General features: G+C 37.2%; 1 protein-coding gene across 1 annotated transcript; it reads right to left on the minus strand.

The window, feature by feature from the left end:
* Window positions 1–3,046: 3,046 nt before the first annotated feature.
* Window positions 3,047–23,973, minus strand: GHRHR (growth hormone releasing hormone receptor). Its single transcript, XM_061474338.1, has 13 exons — window positions 23,917–23,973; window positions 18,939–19,044; window positions 18,230–18,337; window positions 16,929–17,029; window positions 14,968–15,065; window positions 13,159–13,291; window positions 12,154–12,307; window positions 10,827–10,887; window positions 10,654–10,723; window positions 9,036–9,127; window positions 8,198–8,327; window positions 6,596–6,637; window positions 3,047–4,032 (listed from the first exon to the last, which is right to left on the minus strand). Exons 1-13 carry the CDS (start codon window positions 23,971–23,973, stop codon window positions 3,910–3,912), a joined length of 1,275 nt encoding a protein of 424 aa, XP_061330322.1. The 3' UTR covers window positions 3,047–3,909.
* Between the last annotated feature and the right edge of the window lie 1,607 nt (window positions 23,974–25,580).

Raw genomic sequence — 25,580 nt, forward strand, 5'->3', positions numbered from 1 at the left:
CAGCCTTTGCTTTGTCAACTTTGCCATCTGCCTGCTTCTCCGTCATCTGCCCAAATGGGAGAGAATAGCCCCACAGAAGTTCATATCCTCCCAGATGCTTCCACCAGCATGGCTGTAAAAGTGAAATGATACATATCCCACTTAGCTTCCAGTCAACAGTAGCCTTCCCAACAGCCTGCAAGCTGTTCTCCAGTCATGTTTGGTGGTCCAGGAGCCTGTAGACTATGCTCAGAGATGAGTATTAGCTACATCCATGCCTGAATCCACACTTACAGTCTCACAACTTATAAAAGCCTTGAAGGATGACTTCAAGGCTTCAAGGGCTCCTTGGCCTTGGGATATCCAGTGTAAACACTGGACATATAACTATTCTGCAGAGGGGCCACCAGCTGCCTTTATGGTCATTTCAGCAATACCAGGCAAGCTGAAAGGGAAAGAAACATATCGTGTCCTGGCTATAGGATGAGTAGTGAATTCCATTAGTGCTATTCTGAATGCTGAGAGTGTCACTGCAAAGACGGTGAAATAAGTTATCCACTGAATGGAATATCTTAATTGGTATGTGTCAAGGGAATCCGTCAAAAACATAATCCTGTTCCAGCGAGAGATCTGTGAAGATCCCGGCTGCCATCTAGTGGAGTCGTGATGTGTCTTTAGCCCAAAATAAATATATGAAGAGTACATATGGGAGCAGAGAACTAACCTGTAATCTGTAGGTTAAATAGCCTCATTACTGGATAGCAGGTCATAAGAAATAAAGCAGTCTAGACAGGAATGAAACTGAGGACAGAACTACAATGTCCTCACAAGAAGCGGGATAAAGTAATACTGAGGTTGTCTTGCCCACTGTTTCTTAAACAGTTTGTGTCTTCCCTCTCACCTCAGTGGAAAACCACTCAAGGGGTTTTATTCCCAGCTAAAGAGAATTTGGTCTGTTTCAGAGTAATAATATGGCATTTTAATCCCCCCTCCCCAGCTTATTTTCTAGCATGTGCACTTTGCAACACAACTTTTTTTGCTGGAAAAGGTGGCAGATATTTTCCTTGAAAGTTCACTTACAACTTTCTGACCAGCACTGTTTGTTCATCCACCAGAGCAGCCTATTCCATCATCAATGATGGTGGCCAAAACTCACACCTTGGGAAGAGTGCAAACATAGGAGAGATGTATACTCTGCTTCCCTGAGAACCAGCTGGGTTCCAACCCACTTGTGTCTCTGTCACTCTCCAAGTTTTCAGTTATTTCTTTGACCTTGTCTTGAATCAATGCAAACTTTGCACACCTGTCAAGGCTTTCAGTATTGTGTATGGAGTGATGGAAATTTCTAAGGAAAAACCTCCAGGCTCCAGACTGGCACTGCTCATTATCCTTTAAAATGCTTTCATGTTGCCTTACAAAATTTTACCTTGTTACTTTAGACCCTACTGAATAGAAAAGTACAGCTAACACAATGTAAAGAGAATGTGTTTTTTCCCAGCAAGTTGATTTGGACTCAGTGTACTGGTTTACACATTATTGTTACCAGTTCAGTAAGGAGATGGAGAAAATCCTTAACCTGTTAATGCACTCAGTATGGATTAGGTGGGGATGCCCATATAGTTTCTAAAATCTCTTAAAATTAATGCTATTACCAAAAAAGGTGTTTCTAAAATTTCCTGTGTGCTGGTACCACACTCATATATACCAGCACTCATGAAGATACAGTCCATTGGATAAAGGAACTTTATCTGGCTGGAAATCAATCTGAGCTATGAAAATAAATCTTGTGCTTGGGAAGAACAGGGAAGGCACTGTCTCACCCTTTCATAATTTCCTAACCTTGTTTACCTACAACAGCTAGAGGCGAATTCTACTCATAATTTGAAGGTGCCATTCTAGTTGTTTGTCCTGATCACAGAGAATCACTGCTGTCACACGTGGAAGCTGTATTTTACTTCTGTCTTGACTTATTGCGGTGCAAACCATTTAGCAATTTGCACACCCTGGGAATGATTCTTTACCATCAGGTCAGTTTTCCATTGCTTTGGCCCCACTCCAAGCGAAAGTAAATCATACTTAGCAAAATTTATTCTTCAAAGGTTAAGGAGTTTCTGTTACTCACACTTTTCATACTTGTTTTATCAAACTTTGCATGTGGCAGGCAAGAATTTGCAGAAACATGATCTTATGCAATAAGTGTGCACATGCTGTTACGTTAGCGTTGAGCTCAGTAAAAATTATCTGAATTCAATGCAATTCACTTCCTGAAAAACTGAATTAAGTTTTTAAATTGTGCTTAATACTTTATATTCAAGATTGAATTTGCTAAAAATGTAATGCGACCTTAATATCCACATCATGCCTAGTCATAACTGTTATTGATATAGTAATGAGAGTCACGTCTTCTGATTTTAGCCAGTTCTGTTTCCAGTTTCAGCTATCCCACAGAAAAGTATTCCCCCTACAGTGCAGTTGGTCTGTTCAACAGAAGAAAAAGAAAATTATTCCTTTCTTATTGCTTCTTCTTTTATCTTCCAGTTCCGGAGCATGATGGTCTCCAGAGTAAATTTGCCACTTCACAGATTATTAATAACCCTAATTATACAACAGAAATGCAGCAGCTGTAGGAAATTTCCTATCTAAGCATGTATGAGTAGAGATGAGTCAAATTTAGATATATTAGTTAAGCTATTACTCTGGATTCCACTCTAGTTGATAGAGACCTTCATCTCATTTACATGAAAATTAGATGACATAATTTCCACTTCTTCAGGTTAGCTGCAATTGCCTGGATACAGCAAAAGAAAAAGGAAGGGAAGTTCACTTCTCTATGTTATAATTTCTGTTAATAGGATCTGAAATGTCCAGAAAGGCAGGGTGAAACTGTATTGGTGTAATGGTCCTCACTGTTTGGTTCAGTTTAGCTTTCTTTACCCCCTTCCAAGCCCAGATGTTTCCATCAGAAAGGTTTATCAAACCGTTAATCTGCAGATCACAACAACCATTGGGGAAAAAGCAAACAAAAGCAAACCAAATAAACAAAAGCCTTCACATACAAACACTGGGAACTAGAGTTTATTTTCAAGCTTCTGCATGTTTTACAGCACTGGAGAGCAAAAACATTCACACATAAGAAAGTACTTAGCAGTATTCCTAACAATGGCCTATTCCGTCTCCCATGGGTCTCATTCTCTTTCTGTGCAAAAGTTTTGGTTTTTTTTTAACTTACTTGCAAAAGGCAGTAATTCCTGAATTATTATTTTACAGAGCCTTGTCCTTCCCAACACTTCTACTTACTGCTACTTTGGTATCAGAAATTCTCTAACATGCAGCTACTGAAATAACATTAGAACATAGAACTGCATTGTGTTTTATTGTGAACTTTGAAACTTTTAAAGAGACAATAAAAAAAGACAATATCAGAGGACTTCTTAGTCATTGTGCTGCTGTTTAACAGGGCACTTGGTTTCTTATTTGAATTTCTACTGAATCAAAACAAGGGACAAAGTTTGAACAAGCTGTGTAGACTCCATCTCCCGTTGCATGAGGATTGAATTCCAGTTATCGGGGCTGGTCATCTCTGGTGTCATCATAGGGTGTTATTGGTGTCCACTCTCTAGACACATTATGCCATTATATTATGTATGGTTCGTCGGTGAAAGTGTACAGGAAGTGAACCAAGAAGAGTTGATATTTGTGTTTGCTGTGATGCGTAGTATATTGATGCTGTTTAGAAGGCCAGTCAGTGTTTAATCTGTCACTGAAATGCTTGTCTAGTGGAAAAAACTGCTGTGGAAGGGGACCTTCCTCCAACTTGCTCAGTATAAACTGCAATTATTATGTGTGGTGGGTTTTTTGGTTTGTTTGGTTGGTTACTTTTTTTCCTAATTAAGCTTTTATATGTGATTACTCCAGATCCTGAGGCCATCTTTAGCACACAGACGTGGTCATTTTTACTGCAGAACTGGATGGCACAGTCCATCTTGTCCTTCTCCACACTGGCATAAGTCCATATTTCTTACCATGCCACCTCCGTCCAATTTCCGTTTGCACCTCAAAAGGAAAGAGGAATGCGATTTTGTGGTCAAATACTGCTTGGGAGTAGACTGATGGGAACGAGGAAAGACAAAAACAGGGGCTAAAAAAAAAATATTGGTAAAATTTAGACATCTCAGTCCATTGGGCTCTCTTTCTAGCTAGCAGAGAAAAGTAGGATCCTCCAGAGTATGCTTCATCTGACCTGTCTCAACGTGACGATCCCTCTGCACTGATGAAAACATCAAGCGTGGCTAGCTCAGACTTAGCCTCCAACATTGAAAGGATTAAAATCCATTCTTCCTTATAAGAAGTAAGGACATACTTTATATGGGTCTGACGATATCTTAGTGACCATGGGCCCAAAACTGAAGTTAATTATTAAACCTGTCACATAGTTAAATATGTCTCACTTCCATTTTTAACAAACCTGTTTTCAATTTCTACCTGGTTTTCCTCAGTTCCCCTTCCTCTGCTGAACTGAAAAGTCTATTAACACTAAGAAACTTTCTTCCATCAAAGGAGTTACATTTTGATATATTTATGCATAGTCACATCACCTCAATCTTCTTCTGAGAAATGGGAAGAGTTTGAGATTTCTATCTCTAGCACTGTAAAGCATTTTCTCCACCACTAGAATATTTTCTCAGAATTTTTTTATATATTCTCCCATTTATTTTAAGTATCCCCTTGAAAATGTATTCTAGTAATGTTCTCACTTACATTGCTTACACAATTAAACACATTCACTCCACATTGCTTGCTCTTCCTCAGTTGCTAAGGGATGTTTGTCTTGTTTCCACCTGCTTCTAGAAAAGTATAATCTGCAAGTTTCTTAACCAACATTCACCAATTTGTGGCTGAGAAATAATACTATAGTGTTTAAGACAGTGAGTGGAAAGCCCTTAGCAATCAGAAGACATTTTCTTTCTGTTGTTGACAGATATATATATTCATACATATATATATATATATATATATATATATATATATATAAATAAAATAAACTGGAACAGGTTTTCCAAAGAAGTGGTAAATGCTCCATCCCTGGCAGTGTTCAAGGCCAGGTTAGACAGAAACCTGGGTGACATGATCAAGTGTGAGGTGTCCCTGCCCATGGCTTGGGGGGGTGGAACTATAAGATCTTAAGGTGCCTTCCAACCCTAACCATTCTATGACTATGCTATGATATACTACTCATTGGCATGTTCACAGAAACACACCGTGGATCCAGGCAAGCCCTAAGATCTGCATTCACATCTGATTCCTATTAGAAATGTGTCTTCCCAGATGCTTAATATGAAGGAAATTTCTATATGAAATGCTGTATATCTGAGGTGTGAAGCTGAATGTAAGTAAAACTGTGGTCTACCATCAGGAGAGATTAGTGTTGTTAATAGACTAACAGGAGTATTAACTGAACACAAGCATCATTAGAGTCATCAACAATTCAATAGCCATAAACTAATCCAAAAGGCTAAGAAAGGTTATTATATTTGAATATGATTTCTTTTTAGTATTTCAGAAATTCCTGAAAAAATTAAGTAAAATGTGGACCATGGCACAAGTAGACAATTAAATACTGTTTGAAACCTTAATCAGCCCTAGATTTTAAACTTGGAAAATAGAGATTTAGCCAATACAGCCCATGGAGTCTAAAATGGGTCAGCAACCTCTAACAGAAACAACTGCACTTGGTCATTTGAATTTCACTGACTGTGATGACCAGGGGTAGGATTCACAACTTAAACATACCTTTGACACTAGGGGATGCCCTGTAGAATGGTATATATGAATCAGAACTCTCCTTTTTTAGGAGCTGCAGGTAGAAACCAGCAGACTTTCAGTGTAGCCTGAAACTGAATCCCAGTCATACTCTAAAATAGCCATCTCAGCTACCCTGTAGTCAGAAAAGAGGGAAATTTCAGGGTTTCAACCCATTCTAAAATATGGAGGATAAACTGTTTTTTTCTTATATAATTCATTTAAGGTGCATTCTTACCATAGCATCTAGACTATACAACTGGATCTGGAGACTAAGCTAAATTAAATCATTCCTGTCCCATTAACAGTAAAATTCTGACTTACATATTCTAAATGTTAAATCAGATTTATCAACATGAAGTAATACTGGGAAGCTTCATGAGCATATTAAAAAAAATAATAACTAATATTTCAATATTGAGCAATAAGCATAAATTTAAATTCTTTCCAATTTAATCATTGACTTTTAATAAATAGAGTTCTCTTTGCATCACTGCAGCAGCTTGTACTTTCAGATCCGGACCTGGCATGGGTTTTCCAAGCCCTGCTATAGTACAGAAATCTGCAGAAAGGCTAAAATAATGTTAAAAATAAATGCTTGATGGAATAGAAAAGTAGTAAAATCTCATTTCTCCGCTAGATGGCTTCATTCTCATGAAGATAATTGAAATTAAATTCATCTTCATTGATTCCCATGTTAACAGACAATCCTAAGAACTAAAAGATTTGATTATCTGCTTGTATGAAACTGATTATTAACTCTATGTATCTGCCAGGAAAAGCAACATTGTAAAGAATATAGTTTCCTTATCCTTACCTCTTGGTTCAGGAAACAGTAAAGAACTGCTACAATAAACCCCTGAAAAAAAGAAAAAAAAACAAAAAACAAAACCAAAACATAGAAATGTTGAATATTAGCACAGTTTAAAAAGCCTCCTGCACTAGCTGACTTCATGATGAGTATCACTGTATGTTGGAGAATTGTTATAAATTTGTTATAAACTGAAAAATTCTTTATCTCCAGTAAATCTGCTCCAGTAAACCTGCTCCATCTTTATCTCCAGTAAATCTGCTCAACCAGATAATCAACTAGTTAGTGGCATTTCACTGAAATCAGTAAGATGATATGAATTCACAATAGCAGATAACATGACAATTGACATTCTCCCACATTATGCTTACAAAAGTATGGTCCATTCTATGGCCAAACACACTGTGAGCTAATTCTCTACATGGTATAAATCAGTAAGGAAACAGAGTCCATAAGGAGGTCCATGTATGGAGCTCATACAGCTTTCAGTCAACTTCTGTGTCTTTGCAGTATGAGATCAAATTATGGCCTAATGAATACTTTTGTTCAGATTTTGAACTGAAATAAACACAGGAAAATTGTAGGAGGTCAATAGACCTATGTGATCAGATATCAGCTAGACACCTCACCTTTTTATTCAGTTAACTTATTTCATACAATGTTAATTAACAAAATGAAGGCCAGCTCCAGGTACAGAGGGTCAGGGTTGAGATGTTCAGGGCAGGACTGACAAAATGGATTAAATCCTCAAGAAGATGATACCGGCATAACTGCTGGATTTTTGGTAATGAATTCTGGCAAATGATGCCATCCAACCATTCAGAGGGAGGTATGCTTCTTTGAAGTTTGGTAGGATTGTCCACAGCTGCTTCTTGAAGACTGAGGTAAGCACAGGGAAAGGGAGGAAAGCAAGGGGCAACTGAGTGATGCCTTCCTCATAACTCAGGTAGCACAGCCACCTGGAGGGTCTGTCAGAGCAGCCCCAGTAGCTGTTCTAGATGGCACCTAGCTCCTCAAGTTGTCCATGCTCTGTGTGCCAACTCATACCAGTTGGGGGCATTAAAAGTACACCAATTTTTGTTACCCAGAAGGAAAACTCTTGGGGCATTCCTAGGGGCAGTGGTTTGTATGGCGTTGATGTGCATACCAGGCACTATTTGATTTTCATATATTTGCCTATCAATTTACTCATTGACAAAGAATTAGCAAGGAGGCTGTACTTACAGCTTCTGTTGCCCCTGGATAGTTTAACACCAGACCAAATCATCCTGATCTTATTAGTGAAGTCAGAGAAGTTATGTGGATTGTCACTGGTAGCAAAGAAGGTTTTACGTGCTCGACTTTGACCCATCACCCAATTTACATATGCATCTGAAAGACTTGGCCTTGTATTTGAAAAATTTGTAAATATATATTCTAGCTTACAGCTAGCTAAAACATAGGTCACATCTTCAGATATCATAACTCAGCAAAGAACTGCTAAATCTGTAAGGAGACACTAGCTTCAGGATCCAGTATATTTTTGTGTAATACTAGTTGTCATGTGGACACTAGTATTACAAGATTAACTTAGAAAATCTACTAAGGAAGTCTCTGAAGTCATTTTACCTGAAAAGATCCAATGCAGAGCTCTAAGTAAAGCCGAACCCCCGGGCTGGTGTATTCCGGAAGAAAGTTGAAGACAATATAATGGGTTCCAAATAATGGAATTAGAAGCAGAGTTGACCTTGAGAGACGTCTAGCTTAGGACATGAGAAGAAGTAAGGTAATATTATTTCCCTGAGTAAAAAATGAGGCATGTGATATGCCACAGTAATGAGGAGAAGCTAAAAAGAGGAACTGAATATTTACAAGTTCATATCTCTTGGAAATATAGTGCCGGGCAGAAAGCATAATGAGAAATGAGCTAGAAATAGATTTCTGGTGCTCATTGCTTTATTGGCTATACCATGTTCATGGCTTTTTTTATGGTATTTTGGCATTCTGTCTGTCTGAGATTATTATTCAGGAAATCACAAAGAACTAGAACTTTTGTTGACTTATCAATTCCACTGAAAATCTGATGTTTATTTGTAACTAGTTACAAATAATGCAGCCTCCATTTATAGTCCAAGTACAGGAAAGGAGATCTACAGAGGGTAATTTATCCTGCCCTACATCAGAGGTCTAACATAGATTCAGTGATTGGTTTCCTAGTGTCCCCATTAGCTGTAATTGGAAGGTAGATATCTGAACACATCATGTTTAGATGGCAAATATTAAGTAAGATGAATTTCATCCTTTGTATAGTTTTCTTGGGAATGGGATAAGATTGGAAATTTCTAAAATTTAATGCTAGCCAAACTAAGCCTTTGGCACTGCACAAGTGCTTCTCTGTTTAGAAAAGATTATATAAGCTTTTATTATTAAAATAATTGAGTTTTTTAATTATTCTTCCATACACTACCTGTACTGAGAAGAGTTATTGAAGTTGATTTGTCTAGGGTCTAGTTTTTTCAGCAAAATTCTGATGATGTTAATAAATAGGACAAAATTGACCTGTTCACAATATTTTGGGAAAAAAAAAAGAAAAAGAAAAAAAGAAAGAGAGAAAGAAAATAAAAGATTACTTTCCAATGTAAAACTTTGCAACAAAATTCTGGGTGTTTAATTTCAGTTATTATGCAATTCGAGCAGTTTCAATGAAATCAGTGTAAAATTATCAATATAATTTCTGTTGAAAGCATTCAAACATCTGAATAGTTTGCATTCCTTCTTAGAGAAACAGCTGAAGATGAAAACTTGAGAATTCGACTTTGTTAAGGAAATTATTTTTGTCAATAGCTTTTGTGATTTTTTAATTTTCTGTAGTTCATATAATTTTGAATCTCTTTTGAGATGACTATTTAATTCTGGGTAGTATCTTTAGATATTATTAATAGAATTCATCTGACTAAATATAGGTATGTACAACGAGATGCCTGCATCTGAGCTGGTCACCCTGTTCTCCCTCTGTAGTCAATGGAGAGTCAGCCAGCAGAGTCAATGCAGCCCCGGGTGGGGTTTAGGATGAATCACCTCCTCTGAAGGCAGCATCTATTATAAGTCAGACAAATCACATACCAAGAGTGCATATTTCTCTTTATTGACTCTAAAGAAAACTGAGGAGCATTAGCTTAGCTCCAAAGCTAGGTAGGGTTAATCCTAACTTGCAAATTTTCTACAACTGCAATTTGGCACGGCTTTACTAAAGTCTGTGAAACTGCTCAGTTTTCCACAATTAGAGAGTTTCTCCCCATGCATTTTTGTGTGTCTGTACACATCAGCTCTTCTTAGCTGATCCTGAATCTTAGTTTTGCCTAACAATGTCCGCATTTTACCAGAAAGTCCAATCTCATTTTATCCAGCAGTGGTGCCTCAAGTACACTCCAGCAGAAAAATCATCACTGCAACCCCCTGAATCTCTTCACATGTGGATGTCAGATGAGCACTAGTAGTGAAAAAATAATGGTAATAGAAGGAAATATAATATTTTATTGAAATATGGCACACTATGACCAGAATTCGACTTGAGATTCTCCATTTACCTTGTTTGTGTATATATTCCTTATTTGTATGCATCTGTCCTCCAATTAAATTGAGCTTTTAATAGATGGCCTTAAGATCATCCATTACCTGCTTCCTTAAACACTGCTTGGGTTTAAAGACATGTGGAAGTAATCATACATGATAATCATTTAAAGCTCATTAGCTTACTCAATAAACGTCAGGCTCAAGAGTTATTATCATTGTTACCACCTATAGAAAGAATAGAAAGTTACTGACTTTGAAAGTTTCATATTAAAATTCATGGTTGATTTCAACCATAGTAACAATTCTATGAAAATTTTAATTTTTTTGTAGGATATTGTTTTGTGGGGTTGTCAGTTCTCTGCCTCTTTTTAGTTTGCATTGGACATAGACAAGTTTACTGTAGAAATTTTACCATTCCTTTTCCTTGTTTTAAACAACACTTCAGAAACACTAACCAGATTTTAAGGTTTTTTTTTCTTCTAATTAATGTTGGCAAACTCAGAAGTACCTACCCCAACAGAAATTACAATGGGTCCTTTGATTAACCACCAGTAAGGAGACCCTTGATTAATATCCCAGCATCTGAGAAAACAACAATAGGTTTAGAAAAAGGTGTGCATTCAATCACTGAGATAAATTAGAAATATAACTCGAGTATAGAATAATGTAGGAAACAATGACTTACTCTGTGTCTTCAAAGTAGAATTTTGCTAATATCCATATAAGGGTGAAAAGCATTGGAAAACCTGTCAGACATTTAAACAAAAACTGTGATTGTCTAGTTTTATCAAACAATCCAAATCTTTTCCACTGAATTTCTGCTGTGATGAGATAGGTAATTCTTTTTCTGAACTGGAATTGCCTTTTGTGGCCTGTTCATGTAATGGGAATTACTTTAAACTTATAGTACAAAACTAGAAAGAAATCTCCTAATACCCATGATGGAATGAAACAAGTTACAACGCTAACTGGTGATCATGCATCACTGTGAAGATATAAAGGGCATAGAAGACACTTTGTACATGATGTATTTCTGCCAGAGGCTTGAATTTACAACCTCTTATTAACATGAACACAATTCATCTGTATGATTTCACATGAAGTTAGCACTTGCATGCACATTAAACCCTGGGTTTATTTAATAAAGGTGCTTTTTGCATGACAAAACATTGGGGAATATTATTTACCAAATCTTAAAATAATAGTAATATTAGTACTTTACAAACACAGAATATAAAGCAGTCCACCTTAACCCTTCCTCAAATGTCACTTGAGGTCTCCCTAAAATACCCAAAATGATACAGTTTCCTTATTTGCCAGGCCTACCTTAGCCTTTGGTGGTAAAATGCATGATTGCCTTCCTGAACTGAGCAAAAAAATCCCCTTGGCAAATGCATTCACCTGCCATGTTTTCTGTTTTTAGATTGACACAGCAACTCTGTGTGGGAAGCCACTTAAGTTTCTGATTTCTAAGTCACCAAACAATTAGATTTATTGCAGGCTACAACAAAAAGGAGTGGGAATGTTGCTGTGTCTTACTTGCACTGCTATTAGGTGGATAGATCTCCTTTATTCATAAAATTGCCCAATGCAAAAAATGGGCTATAACAATATTAAGACCATACAAATTCCTGCTATGACTCCAGAGGGACCCATTCTCGCAGGAAGACTGTGTAACTACACTTTGCATGAATAGGTACAATGTGTTCCTAACTGGTGTTTGTGAAAGCTCCTTAGATACCTGTGCTTTCAACTGGAGAAGTTTAAGTGGACTGGATCACCCTCTTGGGTTCTCAAGTGTACTTAATTTTCCACTTATCTCATAGGAACTTTAATGCCATACTTTAAAAATCTTGATTGCTCCTCACTAGTACACATGTAAAAATAAAGACAAAGTAATGGCCAAGGTAGGCACTTCAGTTGGGCAGATTAGATTCCACATCCAGTATTTTTAATGAGAACCTTGTTTAACATCTTGCCTTTTATTAATCTCATGTAAAAGTTTTACTTACCCCAACCAAAGAGAACAAGCCACCAAAAATATCTTCTTCCATGAGAAAGGGATGAGAGTAGTAGACAGTTTAGGTAAAGAGCCTCTACTAGCAGCCACATGAAATTGGTCATCATGAAGTAGTGACAGAAAACAACTGAGATCTTGCATTCAGTCTAAGGAACAGGAAATTTATAATAAAAGCGTTACTTGTGGATATGTGTGCTTGATTTGTAGTAGTCATCTGTAATTTTGGCTGAGATATACACAATTACATGCATGTTTAAAGGGAGAGCTTAAAATGTAAAATGATTTTCTGAAAAGTAAGGCTTTAACCATAATAATACCTATGAATCTCCATTTTGCTTTGTGTCTCTATGTTAGAAATATAGCATGTGATTTCTCCCATGAATGTACTGCCTCCAGTGTACCTTATGTGACTAGAGACAAATGCTCCGTGGGCCTTCAACAAATGTTCAAGGACCCACTTTCTTACTTAACGCTCGGTTCTAAATTTTTGTGAATGTAGAATAATCATCCCATAAACCTTTGTCTGAAAACCATTGCCATATTGCCAGTATTTGTGGCTGGATCAAAGCTAAATCGATAGCCTAGTACCTTGCATGTTTTTCAGTTTATAATTCAGAGTTTTTATTCAGAACATGAAATCAAACATTTCCAGAAGCATCATCTCTTAAAACTTGTGCTATGAGGTACTCAGATAGCCAATTTTAATCTTTAAATTATGGAACTGTAACAGTGTAATGATACTACTTTTTTCTATGGCAAAATCTATGTCTGATGTAGAGAACTACAGGATTACAAATTGATGCATTCAAAAACGAAAGACATGAGGTACGCACTTACTTATGGAGGTAAAACATACTGAATAAAAGAAATATATTATTTTCATTATCTGGTTAGGGGAAAAAAAAGGTAAGTAGAAAAAGCCATGAAAAGTGAAACCATGTATAGACCATATGCAAAAACATCAAGTACCACAGTATCCTGCTTTTCATATGCTTACTGTAGAGAAGCTGCAATGATCAATGTCTTCCTCTTGGAAAAGGACAGCATCCTTAATGAAGATGGCAATAGCTTTCAAGATAAAAGTAAAAAAGAGCTGTACATGGATATAATTTCTGGGACAGCGAAGCCTCCTGCAAGAAAAGGAGAGGTCCTTCTGAGGCAATTAACTGACTTGTGCTGGCAGTAATTAAAATATGCAACAAGCTCTTGTTTAATCTCAGTTACTTGCAAGTATGTATAGAAAGTACACGTTCATCCACTAAGCTGTCTTTGCAGGCAGGACAAGTTAGAAACCTTCCTCATGTAAAGCAATTCACTCACAGTCTCACGCCTTAACCACCTTCGCTATTAGGTGGTGACCTGGTGATGCTACCAAATTCCAGGAATCTCAGTTTTAGTGTTTCGTATCCCTGAGCCAGGCCTCTGGTTGGCATTGATTTTGGGCCAAGAGAAACCTGAATTTGAGGAATGGTCTTTACTGCTACAGTTCTGACTATTTCTAAACCACTCCCAAGTACAAACATGCAGAGATATCCCAAACTAACTAAACAGTTTTCTCAATGAACAGAGTAAAACTTAGCAAGATTTTCTGTACCTTATGCTGTGGGTGAGTTAAACTGCATTAAACCCCTGTGTAGACAGCCTTATATTCAGAAATAAAAAAATTCTTCCTAAGTTCTCCAGAGTTACTCTTACAAATTAAATGAATGCAGATGAGAGCTTTAAAACAATTTGTCACATCTACTTTAAATTCTCAATTCAGTCAGATTAATTTTTTACTGTTATTAAATACAAGCTTTTGGAGGAGTTATAAAGCATCAACTGTATATTTTCCTTTGAACCTGAAGATTTCACCTCATAAGCAAAGAGTTCCCTTAAAAGCTAAATTGCATCCAGATCCAGTGATCTCAGTAATCACCTAATCTTAAAGCTCACTTTAAGTGTGCAGAATTTTATTACTGAATTCAAATGCCAACCCCATTGTTAACTATAACTTTTTCCTCCCTATTGATAAGTCTCTTTATGCCCATTGTTTCTTTCTTTCCCCTCGTTTAGGCTGGTTTGTTTCCCTGAGGTCAGAATGGATGTCAATAAACATATCTGTTGCCTTCCAGACACGAACTAGGAGCCAGCAGAGGTCAAGAAACTTTCCCCAGAGAAACATGACTCTCACAGCATAATACAAACACTGTTCTTTTTTGTCTTGAGGATATACAAGAAATAAACATAGATTAATAAAATCAATCCTATATGTCAGTAAATAACAAGTATACATTAAATGAGAAAATAATAGATTTGTTTCACTCTAGACAACCGAAATTATATCTGAAAATATCTAGTAGCTGGAAAGAAATCTTTCCAAATGTAGAGTGCCTAACTTTCAAAATATGCCTTTAGTTGTAAATGTTTCAGTGTATGCAGGGCTGGAGGAACATTTATTCAGAATCAAGTTATTTGTGTATATTCTTCTTCTTAATATAAAATTCACTGAAGCCATAAAAAGCAAACATGCATAGTTTTGTAAAACATTTATTCCACTAAAGCAAGAAAAAAAGAACTACTGCTTATTTAGTTTTGAACTGAGTTGCCAATAGACAGTCAGGGTTTATTTCCCAGTTCTTCTTCTTATGCCTGGTCATTTTTTGTTTCTAGCCTCAATATTATTGAATCAATGCGGACAGAATATTTTATTTTTATTCTTCTGAATATCTATAAATATTACTTTGTTATATCCCATGCTGTCTCACACAGCCCAAGATACTAAGAACTGTTAAAGGAACCTAGGTTAGAGAATAACCTTACATACCTGAATGCAATAAGAACTGTCACGGCAATAATGAGTGAGGTGATCGATACACTGTACCCTACAGTGTAGATGATCTTTATAGTAGAAAAGTAGGATTTCTATAAAAGAATAGAATTATTTGTCACACAGCTTGCTGCTAAATGACAGCTGTTTCACAGGTTCTGGTAGTTTTGCTTTGTTCAGTGCTTCCAATCTGCTCACATCCCTGACTCCCCTTTTTTTTCCCCTTTAACCCCACAGCACAATTCAACTGAAATTACTCATTGTTCCTTTTCTGAAGACCCATCCCATAGACTAGTCTGGTAAAGAAACATGTATTAATCAGGGTGGTTTGAAGCTCATTCACAAAACCATAAAGAAAGAAAGAAGACATTGTAAAAACTCTTATGCATTTTTATAAGCACTGCATTTTATACCATGTTTTCTCCACAGCAACAACAGGACGATCCTTCTGGCAGCTGTCTGCATGATGAATACAGAATTCTTTCAGCCTTTCCTTATGTGTCTCCAAATTTCTTCAATCTGCTTCCTTACTTACTCTTTTGCCATTTATTATTCCTTTGCTTTTTTGTGTGTGTGTGTGTGTGCTGTTAGCTGTGTTTTTTCATGGTGTTGGTCTTTTTTTCCCCTCTTTTTTCTTGCTGCCAAACTCAATTGTTACTCAGTCAGAATGTCAATCAAAATCTGTTTCAATTTAAATGGCACCTCTACCAGACATGATCTCTGAGTGAAAATAAACTGACTTCAATTATCACACATGAAGAAGAAAATAGAAAGAATAAGCTTTAGGCTGCAAATCTTTCCCTTAAACCTAACATGGTCTCTCCCTTAGGTCCTGTTTCAATGTTTTTGTATCCCAAGATCTGCGCAGCTATGCAGTGTGTTGGTACAGTTCCCTGTGGGGAAGGGCAGATACTTATTTTGAGCCATAAGTACAACTTAAGGCATTATAAGTCTTGATATTATGTAGGATTTATTCATTTTAGGTGCTTAAAAGTTTTCTGCCCAAGTATGAGCAGATGAGTTTATAGTAAAACAAGCTGTATGAGAGCATGGCCACAGAACTGTACTGTTTAATTGTTAACACAAACCTGTTCCTTCTTATTTGTTTCTTTTCTAGTTAATGAATGCAGACAAGCACTCACAGAAGACAATACAACTCATTGTAAAATGAGACCTTACCACTTTCTGCCAGCAACAAAAAGGTTCTATCACCACACCTGCCTTTACAAGTGCAGGTCGATAGGTCTGGTTTAACAGAGCAAGTCCTTTGGCACTGAGGATCCTACCTTCGCGTTGTGTGCATTTCTGACTAGCCCTAGTCTATTCTTTTCTCTGGAAGAGGAGTTACAGGAAGCTAAGTACATCTATACAATATGAGAGATCAAGCACAATATTTCCCTGTACATATAACCTCTAAATATCAACAATTGTGCAAACCTAGCTGAAGAAATATGTCAAATTCTGAATGCATTACAGAGATGTAGTTTTTTTTTCACTTGTTGAATTAGATATTTTATGCTAGGCAGGATGAGAAACCAGAAATTGCTTTCATCCTGAGATATTTCTGAAATAGTGGTGTTATAACAGCACCTTTGCTGTACTGATGTTGTGATGCCACAAAATCGTCTTGCTGACTGGTAATATCGAAATGTCTGAATTCATATTTTTGTTTTGTGATATATCTCTAGCTGTTATAGCTGCAAGCAAGTTCAACAGTACTGCATGATGGCATGGGATTTGCAGCTGGCTTTATTTTTTTACAGTAGTACTCCTGAATAATAAAACATCCTTAGTAATTCTCAAAAAAAAAGTGACTAGAGAAAAATTATAATTGCATTCCACACTTGATAAGAAATTTCAGCTTCAGCTAAATTTCCCTCTGCAGTGGTCTTCAGGAATAGAAAGGAATCCTTTAACATCAGCATACCATTCACATATATTTATTTAATTAAACTTACTTCGTCAAGTGGAATCTCATCTTCTACTGGACAAGCAATATGATAGGGAGGGAATGGGTCAGACCAGCCTTTCTTTGTGCAGTTCCTTTTTACTATCCCAGCTGAAACAAAAACACTTATTTTTTCTGACGAAGAGCCTCATAACACAGAAAATAAAAAATGTGAGAATATCTTTTGCTCTTATGAAGGTTATACCAGGAGGAAAGGATCATCTCCATTAGTATCTCACTGAGCTGATAGGGCATTTTGCATGTGTACATCCAGGTCAGAAAGGAATTTATTTAATTTATCTAGAGACAAGCAATGGGAAGAAGAGGGAAATGGGGTAGCAGAGGTAGAAGTTGGAAGGAATGAAGAAGAAATCACATCAGAGGCAAGGATATCTAGTGAAGAAGATTGGGAAGCACTGCTCCATCAGAATTCTGCTTTTTTCAGCACTCACCCTCTAATGTATCCTTTCTCACTCCCACCTTCCTTGGGGCTTACCCTTTCTTTGCAGATGAGGGGCTGGAATAAGCAGTTTGTTCTATGAGGATAGCATGTTTCCATAAAAAGATTAATGAGTCAGAGGCAGGGTAAGTCAAAGAATCTCAGGGCAGGAAATGAATCTGCACAGATGAAAAGGATTTTCCTTATCCTTCTTTTATAACTAGCATGTGTTGGGTGAGGCATAGGTTGGGCTTTGCAGTTTTTTTTTCTTGTGGAACTGCCAAATCTAGGTCTTTCCTGGAAGATGGTTTCCTCCTTATGGGCTTTCAGTTTGTTCCTAGCCATATTCACCCAGACAGTAAGCAGTCACAACAGCATTAGTTTGCAGTCTTGCATTTGACCTAATACATATGCTATTTCAATGACAAAATTTGTATCTTCTTGGTTTTAAAGAACAATCACATTATTCTTTCTTCTGCCTTTAATTTCATTCCACCCTAATCAGAGAACAAATTTCATAAAGCCCTATGCTTAAGTTCTGACTTAAACTACCACCATACAAGACCTGTGAAGAACTCATGCAACAAGCTGATCATAAAGTCTATGGAAACCAATAGAAATCACTGTATTGATTTCAGTGTTCTTTGGCTCACTACCTCATCACAGACTATGATTATATACAGTTATGTATACAGTTAAAATATGAAAAGAACTGATAAGCTCCTTCAGATCCTACTGAAATCTTTGCAGTAATGTTCTGATCCAAATGGAGAGCAGTAACTTGTAATTCTCTGCCTTCATCCACCATTTTAGAAATGCTTTTGCCAGGCATGCAACACAATATTAGGAGTACAACCATGATAGTACATCACCTGGCTCCTTCATGAAGTGAAAAAGGATGTTTGGACATGGTAAGGCAAGAGTGTCTCCAGTATCTGCCTCTGGCCAGCACAGTAATTTGTCCCAAGCTCTCTTGCAACCTCAGGTAGAAAGCAAAATTTATTTTCAAGCATAATTATAGTTGAGTACAATAAAAACCCAAACCTTTTTAGACTTTGACATTCCACCCCTTACATATTTTATAAAAATAATTTAGTCCCAATTTTTATTCTATATTGAGAAACAAACACCTCCAGAGGACTATTTAATTTGCTTTAGTTAGATCCCTTGTGTAAGAATGTGGTGGGTTTTCAGACATAATGCAACAAGTGGAAATGTATTGTGGGACAAAAGTTGGTGGAAGAAAGGCCACATGACAGTATTTGTTAAGGGGTTACACTATTTTTAAAGATCCACTTGCCCTCACAGAGCAAATGTGATGCCATGATATCATTCAGTTGGGGAAGGAATAGGACAAGGGTGCAAGGATTCACTCAGATGGATTGACCATCCATTTTTGATTTTGAAAAAAAGATTTGAAAGTGAATGATGCCTGGGAGTAGATGGAAGAAAGCTGATCAGAGAACAAGGATGTGGGACAAGAAGTAAAACACTTGGGCATGCACATTGGCAGCATGGTTGTCTTCTGACTCTGGTAAGGTGTTGTTTCTCTCTGTCTTTTATTCTCTCACGCATGGATACCTGCTGGTGTTGCATTTCCATGCTCTTCTGGGTCCTCTAGACATTCAGCCTCCTTTTTCTTCAGCTCTGACATAAAATCACATTCTGGGTGGACATTCCCAGCAACCTACAGGGAGAGGAGTTTCAGATGATTAAAAGAAGGGGTTGGGTCGAGCCTTTAACTCTGGACCAAATTTTGCAAGTAACAGGGCTGTGTTAAGGACATAGAACACTAGCTTTGAGTTCAGCAGTCAAAAGGTGACACTGTCTCTGCATAGATTGCAATGATTTTGCAGATGAACCCAGCTGAGCCCTGTCAAAGGTAGTTGAGCTGTTCTACTTTACATCAGAGTAAATTATTTGGTAGTATAGCTGTCAGAAGATGGCAGCTACAGCTCCGTACTTGGAAGTTTATAAGATTTTCTGGCTATGTTATAAGAAAACGAATATTTGCTAGGACCTGGATTTGAGTGCAGGATTTGTTTGCACCCTAACTTTAGCCCTGATACATCTGGGCCCAGGGAGACAGTATGCACTTAGGGAGGCTCCTTTTCTTAACAGTGAAGAGCCTGGCACTTCAGGGCATACTGCAGAGCCCACCTGGTCCTCAGCATAGACATGCCCCTTCCAACCTTTGAAGAAATACCTTGAAACCACACACAATTACTGCAAAATTGTCTTCTAAATGAGCTCTTCATCCCAAAAGGAGGGAACCTGTTCTCTCCCTTCTGCCATCTGTTTTTCTTTACACAGGGTGGGAAGCAAAATTCCTTCCTTTGGAAGAAACCTCTCCACCAAAGCTTTTGTTGGTTTGGTGTACTGGTATAAAGAAAAAAATTGGCACTCAGTGTTTTAACAGTAAGAACCTTTTAGTTGCTTTAGTCCTTATTCAGACTCATGCTTAGATGGACACCACAATAGAATTAGGAGGCATCCAGAGTATCTTGGCCACCAAAGTACTTTGACTAAAGAACAAATTCCTCAGTGGGCTGATGCACACCACAACTGATGTACCCGCTACGCACTATCTTTTTGCACCCACTATATTTTCTTCACAAAGGAAGCAATATATGCTTTGTACAACCATAGCCATTGTCCCCAGTCCCAGAAGGCCAGTTGTCATCAGACGCACTCTCATCTTAGCTCTACACCCTGGCCATTGGTGCCAGTGTGCTCTGTATGTGTGAATATGGATATAGAGACATAGATACACACAGCAGAAAATAAACTCAGGATGAGACTTGCATTGTGAACAGGTGGTTAGTATATGGCTCAGTTTCATTCCACCTAGGTAAGATTAATATTCAGGGAATTTGAAAAATAAGTACCTGTCTTTCAGTTTATTCATAGGGCAGATTTTATCCTTTCCAATAAGCTGGTGTTTCCCCTACATGTTGATGTCCATATTTCATGTTGGTCTGCAGAGCATTTGGACTGCATATTGTCTAAAAAATTGAGGCTCTCAGGCTTCTGGGGAATACAGGATTAATTGTACAGCCTTATGGGGCTTGGACCCTCGCACTTGAAAATGGCATGTATCCGCATGTATGCCCTTCAAGGACATAGTCTGCATCCCATTTAATACACTTTTAGGAGGATGTTTTTTCTGCCAAACTTACAGACAGTCAGTTTGCAGTTTAAGGCAGCAATGAAAAGGAGGTTCCCATGCTTATGAAAAGGAGGTTCCCATGATCAAGGCTGAACGAAGTTTGGTGTCTGAGAGGAAGATAACTATGAATGGATACAACAGGGGCCAGTCACTGCCTCAACCCCAGGAGATGGAGATCTGCTGTTTGGAGTGCCTCAGTGATGTCAGCCCCAATCAGTAAAAGCAGGTAGTAAAGGGAGCCCAAAAACTCTGCTAAGATGTGCAATTGTAGACAGGATGACAGAATATTAGCATCTGTTTTGAATGTCATCGACACCTTGATATCTCTTCTGATGCAAACATATTCTCTCTTATACTCACCCTGAACAATGAAATTCGTCTATGCTGAAAAGCTCACTACCTATCATGTATGGTAGCTCTTGCAAAAAATAGCTTTATTAGTCAGTAGAAAAACCAGTCAACCAGTTTACTGAAAAAATATTTTACAACATGCCCTTGGTTCAGCAAACTGTGCCCAGAAAAACCTCAGTAGGCAGGAAATGTACCCATTTGTACAGTCCTAAATCATTTCTCCTGGCAAAAAAATGACTAGGTTATGCCTATGAAAACTCTCTTTGCTTACTGAAATGTTCATGGCAAGAGCAAAGCTTGTTTGGCTTATTCACCAGTCCAGGAAACCCTTTTTTCTTTTTCTTTCTAAGTCTCCAGAATTGTGAAGACACTTTACCACATGCATCACAAATGAAAATATGAAACTGATCAAGTGGCAAGTATTTAAATTATTACCTCTTCCCTCAAGAAGGCCTGACCTTAAGAGATCCTCTCACAGTTTATATTCAAGTCAGAACTAACTGCTGCTTGAATAAACACTGAGTGAAAGATCTGCTATGACAGAAACTCAGGAAAAATAAACTAAAAAAGATTTATTCTACTCCTAGGCTGTGTTCTAGAGATATTCAGCCCCCTAGAGTATTTGACCACATCTAGCAGACTCTTACTTTTTCCAAACAGTTCTGAATAGTATTCCCAAACGAGGTGTATAATCAGGTTCCAACTTACTCTGAAAACATCTATAGACTTACTTGTTTAATCTCATTTTCTACCTCTTTCCCTTCTGCTCATTTATGGAATCATCAAATAATGCATAGAGGTATGTGACATTCTTTAAGACAAGAATAAAAGTCTGTGATTTAGCTCCCTTTGGTGGCTACATCTACAGAGACATCATTATCTGATCTAGTCATCTCAGGTTCCTTTCATAAGGATAATGGAGAGAAACTAGCATTTTTGTGCATAGATCAGTTGAATTATTTTCTACATGTGTTTCTGCATGGAATGAGCTATGGTTTAGACTCAATTCATTAGGATTCCCCTGACTGTTAAATTCATGGTTACTTTTAAGTTTGAGCTTCAGAACTGAGTTAGAAGAATACCACTTATTACGGCTATTGATATTGTGCAGGTTTGTGCACAGATCATTATGCCAGAGCTATTTTCCTTGTAGCTCAGCTGATAATAAAACAAGTGTTTCTGGTTTGTAGGATCCATAAAGAAATGAAGCTCCATAAAATCTTTTTGTTTGCCACATCAGTAAAATTTTAAAAGGGCAAAAATTATAGGAACTGCACAACAGGAGCCAAAATAGAAAATCTTTTTGAGAGGCCCATAGCTGATATTCCAGGTTGTCCTCCTGAATATATACAAATTTTCTTGCTAATGAGAAAAACTAAATTGCAATTAAAATGAACACTGATATGTTCCAAACAGAATGTGAATTTGCAGTTGTTGTATCCATCATTTAATGTATTAAATGGAGCTGTGGATTAGCATAACTGCCAAAAATCAGCCCTTGTCAGAGGGCCTCTCCTGAAAGGCTTCTTAATGTGATAAAAATAATAATAAAAAAGAAATAACCAGCAACAAAAACAAGAGAAAACCCTCTTCCACATCAGGCTCTAAAGAGGGACATGAAATGCACACATAAGAAAGTAAACCTCTATTTTTTAAATTATTCTCAGTGTTTTCATAATGGCATGCAAAATCTGAATGATGCTCTTCCTCCATTTTCTCCCATCAGAATGAGTTAATATTTCCATTCTTTTCACATTACCGTAGGCACCATACAAGCAATGACAGAAAAAAAATCATGATCTATGAAGCTACAAGTCAGCCTCTTTAGCATTTAAAGCTACTCCAAAAGTTCAGCTTTTCCAGGGAAAGTGTATTACCAAGATATACCAACAATGAAAACAGATGGCAGTTTTCCCACCATTTTCTACTCAAATAAGAGTTGTTTACCTATCCTCTATTATAAAAAGATATGTAACACACTCCAGGAGAATTTTATTATACATTTACACATAAACATGGTTTTGATGAGTGCATAATCGTGTTATAAACAATCCAATTTTATAGAAGGTGCTATGTCTCTTGAGTAAATGGCTCAAGTTCTCACAGAGACTTTCAGTGATATAGTTATTAGGACTGGATCCTGATATTCTGCTTATGAGCAATTATACTTATCAACTTCCACTGGAGGGAAGTGGAGTTTGTCACACAGATGATACAAAGGAATCATAGCTTCACATCAGCAAAATGTATTTTTAGTCATTTCACAGTGTTTTATTTCTCTTGACCCACAAAACCAAGCTGCTGTGCTCATTAAATGCTTCTTCAGCGAAAAGACTCCCGAGCAAGAGGAAACGATATAGCAAAGGGATCACAAAAGGAAGATGCTCAAAATGGAATTACTCTTAAAAGCAAAGCAAATATCCTTCCCCCACTTTTCACAGACCTTTCCTGATCTCTGTGTGATCCTGAATGCTAGTTTACTAATCTTTGTCCAAAGCAAAATATCAGCAAGACCTCTATGCTTTTTAATGCATTTGGATAGTTCTGATTCTGCCATAAGTACCCCTGCTCATTTAACTCTTTTGTTACCTGTAGCATCCCAGCTGCTCACATATTAAATAACATTAATGCTATAAACAAGGCAGCTGAAATTGTAACTAATAAGACTGCTTACTCTGAAATCTAAGAAAACTCTTAAAACTCAGTTGCTTTTACATAAGTTTTCCTTGTTTTCTTCTTTGTCCTTATCTTTTAAAGCCTAGACACAAAAAGGAGGGATTCTGCCAATTATGTTGTTTCTCCTTAGTGAGCATGTGGTAAGAAAGCAGTGAAATGCATTGATATTTAATTCCTACAATGTGTGTCCCTTCTGCCGCTGTTCACACTTTTCATAGCATCTTCCCTTGTTTAACGGGAATCCAAAGCAAATAAAGAGAGACTCATGCAAAAAGTAAATCTTTGACCATCTGCTCCAAGAAGAAAACTAACAATTATTGAAAAACAATAAATTAAAAGCTTTTTTTTCATGCAATTACTTACAAGAACTGCCAGATTCAGGGTGTACAGAACACAGTGGTATAAAGCGCTAAACTTCATGCTCCAAAGCAAGAGTCAGATTTCATTTGTTTAGCTTTTCTTAACATCTTTCACCTGCTTTTGACTTCCCTTTGTCCTGTCAGTTGTTGATTTGAAGCATTTCTCTTTTGGCACAGAAGTGACGTAACAGTATTGTTAAGTGGGAAATAAATATTAACAATTCTCTAAGCTGTATTTAACCTGCTTTCCATTTTTTTACTTTGCTGCATGCTCAAATACTGGACTGGATGAATTTTGTGATTAATCCCAAGATTATGGGAATTCTGTCCCTCCTGTCAAAGAAACTTCCTGTTTCTTTCTTTGCAACACATTAGTATTTTAGGAGGAATGGACAGCTCCACAAGTTGTTAATCCTGTATTAAAACAACGTGGTTGACACAAGAGAAACCCTCTCCTAACAGCTAATGTTAATGTCAATTTATTCTAATAAAACACATTTCATAGTGTGGCTTCTGTGGGTGTGTTTGTATGGCTTATAATGACGTTGGGACTATAATTTAAAATACAGAATCAAAACCTACTCACAAGCATGAGAACATAATTTCTGCTCAGTACCTGCTGGACATTGTTTTGCAGACAAAATCCACAAGCTATTCTTACTTTGCTTCAGACTTCTGATACTTTAGTGTCTAAATCTGAACTAGTCAACTTCTCTAGTGAAAATTCAGAAATATGTTCACTAAGCTCATTCATCTCAAGTTTAGGACAAGCCAGATGAATCCCACTCTGGAAATACTCAGTCTCAGACCTAAATATCTAATGCCTAGACATCATAAGGTCAGCTCTATTCCAGCTGTTTTTTATGTATGAAAGCTTGTCTATCAATTTATACCACCTTGAATGACTTCAAATTCCATATTAACATTAGAAAATCAGAGACACAAGATATGAAATAATTTTAAAATATTGTTCTCTTCTATTCTCATACCACGTCATTCCTCAAAATCAGTTTTTAACGCCAGCTCCCATATTCTCACAGTGGTCCATCCTACAACCCTGTGATCACCTCTGACACTGCTTTTCTTTCATCTTCCCTGCTCATCTTTCTGCAGTTATATCAAACAACCTCTTACTGCTTATCTACCCAGTTTGGGTAGGATAATGCTGAAACCTTGGAAAGGGGTCTCCCAGCTCCTAGACTACAGTTGTACTTACAAGGGACTCTCCTGTGTTTGGAGATATCTGTGGAGATGAAGCCTTCATGGCTTGGTTGTAGATTGGATCTGTGATGGAACTGAGTATGTGCAATGAAAGAAAGTGTCTTTGGAGAGATGAAATTGGCAATCTTTCCTTTCAGCGTGTGCATAAGAATTTATTTCATTTTTCTCCAAAGCTTTATACCTTGCATAAATTAAGCAAGCTTTCATGAGGCTGTCTAAAACGAAATTAGAGCTGCATTCCCTCCAATTTTCATCATCTAGTTCAGAAGGATGAAGCTCTAGACCTTGTAAATAAACACTTATGAGTGTACTCACCATGGACAAATTCTCATTTTTTTTTCAGAAGCTACAGAATTCTAAGAACTGATAGATGGCTATACCTCCCCACAGAGGTATAGCATGGAAAAATTTCAGCCCATGGTGTTAAATTTACTGTTTCAGCAGGTA

This window comes from Pezoporus flaviventris, unplaced genomic scaffold (assembly GCF_033815535.1).
Source record: "Pezoporus flaviventris isolate CSIRO_AGI_PZ_B2104156 unplaced genomic scaffold, CSIRO_AGI_Pfla_v1 ptg000079l, whole genome shotgun sequence".
In the NCBI taxonomy this organism is placed as follows: domain Eukaryota; kingdom Metazoa; phylum Chordata; class Aves; order Psittaciformes; family Psittacidae; genus Pezoporus; species Pezoporus flaviventris.

Coding starts and splice junctions, on each gene's coding strand:
- GHRHR (XM_061474338.1), bottom strand. CDS start 23,973: ATGAAGTTTAGCGCTTTATACCACTGTGTTCTGTACACCCTGAATCTG. Junction 13,292..14,967: donor ACAGTTCTTATTGCATTCAG/GTATGTAAGGTT, acceptor CTTTTCTTGCAG/GAGGCTTCGCTGTCCCAGAA. Junction 6,638..8,197: donor TCTGCATTGGATCTTTTCAG/GTAAAATGACTT, acceptor TCTTTTTTTCAG/GGGTTTATTGTAGCAGTTCT.